The 7,500-nt window shown below is 57.0% G+C and overlaps 1 protein-coding gene across 1 annotated transcript in view; it reads left to right on the top strand.

Annotated features, from left to right (window-relative positions):
- cd276 (CD276 molecule) overlaps positions 1 to 7,500 on the top strand; it is a gene marked incomplete at its 3' end in the record, with an annotated part of 19,157 nt that overhangs the window by 8,021 nt on the left and 3,636 nt on the right. Inside the window, exon 3 of the mRNA XM_084437477.1 lies at positions 7,204 to 7,500. This exon is cut by the window's right edge and continues 51 nt beyond it. Within this exon, the coding sequence (XP_084293603.1) occupies positions 7,204 to 7,500 (297 nt within the window). The remainder of the gene's footprint in view (positions 1 to 7,203) is intronic.

Below are 7,500 nucleotides of genomic sequence, written 5' to 3'. Positions count from 1 at the left end.
TTTTTTAGCGTCCATGAATTAAACGGGTAAATTGTTTTCACACACAAATGAAAAAACAGCACGCTGACCTGGATTCTGTTTTTAATGACGGGAGCTCGGGGTAGTTTGAATCAATTAGAGTGCTCTAAGTGAATTGGACACATTCCTTTGTGGCAAAAAGGTAGAGGACATTAGCAGGGCTGCGGAGCGTGAAAACAGCCCACCGGTGCTCGTATCTCCGAGGTCAGCTAAGTATGAATGCCCTCTCACAGACCTCCTCTCTTCACAGCAATTGATTCCGATGAGAGAGGGAGAGGGGACGTTTTAGCCTCTGCAGAAATTCAATTTAGGGTTATTACCCCGTATCAGTGATGTTCTTGCTAATTTGATTGCGGCCGGTAAAGTATCCTTTTAAAAACAATCGAGGACGGGCTCGAAGATTGCTTTCGCCGTGATGCATACATAATGGGCCAGTCCGTCACTCGTCTCCCTCCCTCATCCTCCTCTCCTCTCCCTTCACTGGTTCCATTGAAACAGAGTGCATTACCCACCAAGCACCTCATGATTATTTCAACAAGTCCTGGGAAAAGCCGTCTAGTGGGATCGTTTAAAAAATTGATAGCGATAATGCACCGAGATCGCCGCCCTGGTCGGAGTGGCGTGGACCGGAGTCACACACAGGTCGGGCTGTGTGTGTTACGGTGTTACCGGGGGCTGTGATTCGGAGGATGAATGGACGCCGGTCTGTGCTTGGAAAGCAGCTCCGCATCGCCGCCCGGGAGCCAGCTTGTCTGACAGGGCGGTCTCTTACCTCCAGGGTGCTGCCACGAGGTCACGGGGACTGCGAGGTCGCCTGGGCCTCGCCCCCAGACAGACAGACAGACAGACAGACAGGCAGGCAGTCAGACAGACAGACGATGACCACGTCGACCCCCGCGCTAATGCTAACCTCCCGCAGCTCTGCCCAGACGGTGGGAGGGCACCGTGGGATTGGACCAGTGTGGAGGAGCTGAAAGTTTAATACCCGTCTGACATGTCTCGGTTATTACCGGGGCCAGGTGTCAAACCCTCGTCTCATCTGCGGGATTAGAGCCCAGCCCCCTCCGCCACCCTGCAATAATGGAGCCCTGCTTCCTGATCAACCCCCGCGCGGCCTCTCTCTAATCATATGCATGGAGCGCTGGTTCGCCTTAACCCTCAGGTTTGTAGATCCAGCAGCGGCAGCTCTGATCCAACCCACCCCCCACCCCCCCTCCTCCGTGTTCCTCCCAGGTTGTCTGTCTTTCGGCTGGGGGAGGTAGAGGCTGGTCCTTATCTCCCTCCTCTTCTGCAACCAGGCCTATTATCTGGCTGCTGAAGCCCATTTACAGGTTATTGACGGGATATGAGACCAGCTCTCCCTGATAAAGCGCCCGTCTGTGGAGAGGAGATGGAGAGAGCGCAGGCGACGGAGAGAGACAGAGAGACAGAGAGAGAGAGCAGGGAGAGGAGAGGAGAGCGGAAGTGTGGAGCATCTTGATTTATGACGTTACTGAAAATAAGCAGGCTGGAGCGCCCTGTCTGCTCCGGGAGGCTAAGCCCTCTCCTGCTTGTATATATCTCTGTGTGACGGCTGTGTGTTGCCCGGATATGAGCAGGGCGTTAAGTGGCGAGCGTCGTAAATGACCCCTCACTCTAGGACCGACCAGATGAAAACCACAGCTCGAGTTCTAATATCGAGCAGGGCCATACCTACCCATAATGCACCACGCCTGACGGCCTCACCACATGGTGCCCAGATGTGGGCTTTTATGTGCGTTTCTATAGCAAACCGGAAAATCCCCGTCTGTCTGCTTGCATCGCTCTGGACTTAAGATCTGTGAATCATGTGCTTTTGATACTAAGTCCGGAGAACATGTCTTAATGCGTGTAACTAAAATGTCTGACGCTGCAGTTCTTTTTCCAACCAGACGGGGGCATTATTGTCAAAGCATTTTTTTTTCTTCCTAATCTCAGTTCATCACCAGGCAGAACACAAACTACAGTAGATTTCTGTGTGTTCTGTACCTGTTTGCTTTGCTAAATCAATATTGCTCCAGCAATTTGCCCTCCGGTGTTGGTGCATGCTTAGCTCTGTGTGTGCTGCTCGCGCGCGCCCCTCCGATCAAGGCCGCGCTCTCCTACGCCATGTGTTGCACGAGGGCCGTAATGCGGCACTGAACAAGTGTTCTTGATGTGTTTAATGAACAAGTGTTCTTGATGTGTTTACTGAACAAGTGTTCTTGATGTGTTTAATGAAGGGCGCCGCCGTCTGTTGGTAGCCGCTCCCGTCTGCTGTCGACCACGGTTCATTTACCCCGTGTGTAGGTGAGACCGCTGGGTGATAATCTATGTGCGGTTCAATGTTGTCGAGCAGAGGTAATTTAAAGTTGGGTTGTATTGTGTTTGCTTATTGGATAATCGAATACGAAGCGTAGTGTTATTGAACACGGTGTGTGTGTGTGTGTGTGTGTGTGTGTGTGTGTGTGCGCGCGTGTTTGTTTTTGCAGGAAAGGAGGGAGGCCTTGACGCTCTGTTGAGCTCCCCGTAGCTCAGGTTATTATATGAGCATGAACAACATGTTAGTCATTGAGCGAGGTGTTCCAACATTCGCAATGAATTGCCCAGCAAACACGCAACGTCAGGGAGACGTTCAGATCATGTCTTAATAACGTCCGTCGGTCCAGAACCCCCCATTTGTTCGTCTGCTGGACCCCTCAATATTCAAACGTCTGGCTTGGACCCCTCTAAGACGTCTGTGGACGTGCAGAACGGGTTCAATATCTGAACGTCTAAAAAAAAAAAGTTAATTCTGGCTCCTAATTGGATGTCTTTGGACGTCCGAAAAAGACATCTGAAAGACGTCTTTTAGACGTGTCTTTGCTCAGTGGGTGTGAATGCGAAACGTTCCCATTGTATTCCTCTAGATGTGCATTGAGCGGAGTGAGCATGAACAATTAGAGCAGTCTCTCTCTCTTTCTCTCTCTCTGTCTCTCTCTCTCTCCATCTCTCTCGGTGTGTGTATATATAATGTGTGTCCCCCAGGGTAGGGTGATGCGAACCTATCTGTTCCGGAGCAGTGTCATAACAGAAGTGTATATTGCCGTATCTGAATGCTCTGTATCTAGCGCCGAGTCCTGCTGACTATGTTCTGCCGCCGAGCTGTCAGGGGCCCGACCTGAGAGGAATAACAATGGCCGTGCGTTTGCGTGTGTGTGCCTGTCCGTGTGTATTTCCGTCCGATTGTGTAGCTACGACTGTGTTCACGTCTGTGTATTCATGCGCGTGTGTGTGTGTGTGTGTGTGTGTCAGTGTTCTGGCTAGCACGTGTGCGCGTACGTGCGTGAGCTTGTCCTCCGTGCGCTGGGGGAGGGAGGTGAGATGTCACTGCCGCCGCTCCCCGGGGAATTATTTGTTTACCAACAGCCGCGCGTGTCGTGAGGCGCTGTGTTCCTCCCGCCCCCTGTCTTCCCGCCCGCCGCTTCGCCCGCCAAGACGCCTCACACTCCCCCCTCCAACCCCCCCCACCCCCTCCCCCGCCGCCCTTTCTCTCCACTCACACAGGCTCACCGGGCCACTCCCCCTGCGTCTGTGGGCGCTGATCTTGGATGAGAGGAGGCAACGCCGTGGCGGTGCTGAAGGGAGGGGGGGGGGAGGGATGAGGCAGGGGGATGAGAGGGGGATGAGGGAGGGATGAGGCAGGGGGATGAAGGAAGGGAATGAGGCAGGGGGTGAAGGAGGGATGAGGCAAGAAGATGAGAGGGGGATGAAGGAGGGATGAGGGAGGGGGATGAGGGAGGGATGAGGCAGGGGGATGAAGGAGGGAGGAGACGGGGATGAGGGAGGGATGAGGCAGGGGGATGATGGAGGGATGAGGCAGGGGGATGATGGAGGGATGGGTCAGGGGGATGAAGGAGGGGAATGAGAGAGGGATGAGGCAGGGGGTGAAGGAGGGATGAGGCAGGAAGATGAGAGGGGGATGAAGGAGGGAGGAGACGGGGATGATGGAGGGATGGGGCAGGGGGATGAGGGAGGAGGATGAGGGAGGGATGAGGCAGGGGGATGAAGGAGGGATGAGGCAGGGGGATGAAGGAGGGATGAGGCAGGAAGATGAGAGGGGGGGTGAAGGAGGGATGAGGCAGGGGGATGAAGGAGGGAGGAGACAGGGGGATGAAGGACAGATGAGGCAGGGAGATGAAGGTGGGATGAGGCAGGGGGATGATGGAGGGATGAGACAGGGGGATGAGGGAGGGATGAGGCAGGGGGATGAGGGAGGGATGAGGTAGGGGATGAAGGAGGGATGAGGCAGGAGGATGAGGGAGGGATGATGCAGGGGGATGAAGGAGGGATGAGGCAGGAGGATGAGGGAGGGGGATGAAGGAGGGATGCGGCAGGGGGATGAAGGAGGGATGAGGCAGGGGGATGAGGCAGGGGATGAGGGGAGTCCCGGGAGACGAGAGCAGGCGGTGTGAACATCAGCCGGGGGCCACGTAGTCTGGGCCCCGCGTGGGGGGGGGGGGGGGGGGGGGGGCATTAATGAGTGTATTTCGCGCCGGCTGTGAGAGCGCCCGGCTCTGTCCGTCTCTCACAGGCACTCGAACGGAGCGGCGGCGCATAAATGCAGAGTGCCGGCGCGTAAATCCAGACGGCCCGCCGGTCCCGCTCTAGGCGTCTCTTTATCGGCTCTCGAGGGGAGAGCCCAGGCACAGACAGACCCGGCTGGGCCCCGCTGGCTCGCCAACACACACACTCACACACACACACACACACACACACACACACACACACTCACACTCTCACACACACACACACACACTCACACACACACACACACACTAGGAAGTCCCTGAAGAGAGACACACACCAAGGGCCTGGTTAGAGGACACAACACAGTCTCCTGAACCCTCTACTTGCACCACATACACACACACACACACACACACACATACACACACACACACACACACACACGCGCATGCACACCTCTCCATAGACTGCCCTAGCTGCCTGGGAGGTGTGATCAGTGAATCACAGCGTATGCTGTTTGTTCTAAAGCGTGGCGAGATGCAACGTGAGAGGTGCAGAGTGATTCACTTTGACTGCCGGCGTTCCACCCATGAAGGTGTAGGACATCAGACGCTCCGATTCCGTGATGTCAGAGAGCCCCGCCCCCCCCCCCCCGCGCCGCCTCCTATCTGGGCAGGAAGAGCGTCCTCATGGGGGTTGAGATGAGAGGTCACTGGTTAAAGGAGGAGAGTGTGTGTGTGTGCATGAAAGATGGAGAGCTGTAGAAAGAGAGATGGGGTGGGGGGCGAGGTATATCTCCCATCCTCCCTCTCTCTCTCTCGCTTTCTCTCTCTCTCCCTCTCCCCCTCTCCCTCTCTCTCCCTCTCCCTCTCCCTCTCTCTCGCTCTCTCTCCCTCTCCCTCTCTCTCCCTCTCCCTCTCTCTCGCTCTCTCTCTCTCCCTCTCTCTCTCTCTCTCTCTCTCTCCCTCTCTCTCTCTCTCCCTCCCTCTCTCTCTCTCTCCCTCTCTCTCTCTCCCTCCCTCTCTCTCTCTCACTCTCTCTCTCTCCCTCTCTCCCTCTCTCTCTCTCTCCCTCTCTCTCTCTCTCCCTCCCTCTCTCTCTCTCCCCCTCTCTCTCTCTCTCTCTCTCTCTCTCTCCCTCTCTCTCCCCACCCCCCCCCCTCTCTCTCTCTCTCCCTCTCTCTCCCTCTCTCTCTCTCTCCCTCCCTCTCTCTCTCTCTCCCTCTCTCTCTCTCTCTCTCTCTCTCTCTCTCTCTCTCTCTCTCTCTCTCTCTCTCTCTCTCTCTCCCTCTCTCTCTGATTGTATCTTTAAGTGTGCTCTCAGAAGCTGACCTCTTGACCCCCACCCCCCCTTACTCCACCCATTGTGTATGAACTCAACGCCGTGAGTCATCTGGCGGCTGCTTGTGGAGTGATCTAATTGCTCCCTCCTCCACGTCCGCGCTCGCTCTCCTGACCTGGCCGGCACGGACACATCCCGGGCCCCGCGACAACCGCCCGCTCCCCTATTCGCCGGCCGAGACGCCGCCTGCGGCCAGACCGCGAGCCCGTGAGCCTCCTCTTGGGCTGCGCTAGACGGCTGGGATCTGTCTCGCTCCCTCCGCGCGAACGACGCGACCGCCTTGCCTGCGTCGTTGTCCGTGCCGCGGCGCTCCAGAGTGAGAGTGTGGTCTCGGCAAACGAGGACACAGAACGGCACGTAGCAGCAGCGGCTTTTGTAATCACAGTGAAGGAAAAAAACAAACAAACAAGCCTTCTTTGTCATTGTCTGGGTGTGGAGGACAATTGTAGGACATCGCCCGTAACAGTTGCCGTGATTGCTAGTTACCGCCACTTGTTTTCTCCTGTTCCCCTGGCTAGCTGGATGGAGAGGAAGGTGTAATTTTGTTGTGGAGGTATTATTCCTCTGCTCTTTCCCCCCCAACACCCTGCAGTTCCGTCGTGAGCCAGCAGGTGGCAGTGTGTCTACAGAGGAGAAGGGGGGGGATGGGGGTGGAGGATGTAACCGGACTCGGTCTCCTGTGAGGTCTGCCTGCGTCGTTTCAAAAATAGCTCTGCCTCGACCGAGCATCCTCATCCCAGCACCGCGCTAGCGCACTAGACTAGATGAAAGTGTTGTTTGTTGTTAATTGGGCTAGCGGTTCTCACACCTTAGCGTCCATCACAGCCATTCCACACTGCAGCGTGGAGCCTGTTAGACTTGTCTAATACACACGGCCGCAACACGGACCCTGAGGGGATATATAAAAAAAAAACATCTTGATACGGGGTGCTCGGTCTTCTCGGGCTCTATTTCCTGAGGTGTGTGGCGGCGCTGGCCCGGTCCGGGCGCAGACGGGAGGATCAATGCGGAGTGCTGACACTCGGGGAACAGCGTGGGCCGCCGGCAGACAGACTGATTATGCAGCGAACTGCCTGTTCTTGGCCCGCCGGGCAGACAGCAGGCGCCCCCGGGTCCAGACACGGCTCCCTGGACGCCGGCAGACACCCGCCGTGGGGCGCCCGCCGGAGACCGAACCGAATCACCCTCCCCGGGCGGCGCGGGGGGGAAACGCCGGCGGCGGCGGTGTCCTCGGTCGCTCCGCCGCCGCCATCTTGTGAACTCGACCACGGCCTCCGAGTCGAGGCTGAACTGTTGTCGTTGTTGTTGACGTTGCCACCGTTCTTTTCTTGCTTCTAGCCGCCTCCGACTTGCAGGTCCCCGAGCAGCAGGTGGCGCTGTACGGTGCGGACGCCATCCTCAACTGCTCGTTCGGCCAAGGCGCCCCCTTCAACCTGTCCGACCTGAGCGTCTTCTGGCAGCTGACCGACACCAAGCGCAGCGTGCACAGCTACTATAACAGCCAGGACCAGCTGGCTGACCAGGGCGAGGCCTTCGCCAACCGGACCAGCCTGTTCCCCTCCCAGCTGGCGGCGGGCAACGCCTCGCTCCTCCTGCGCCGTGTGGGCGTGGCCGACGAGGGCAGCTACACCTGCT

Source organism: Borostomias antarcticus, assembly GCF_949987555.1.
Source record: "Borostomias antarcticus genome assembly, chromosome: 4".
NCBI classification, from domain to species: domain Eukaryota; kingdom Metazoa; phylum Chordata; class Actinopteri; order Stomiiformes; family Stomiidae; genus Borostomias; species Borostomias antarcticus.
Note: the sequence above shows the minus strand (reverse complement) of the source record. Positions and strands in the feature narration are given on the sequence as shown.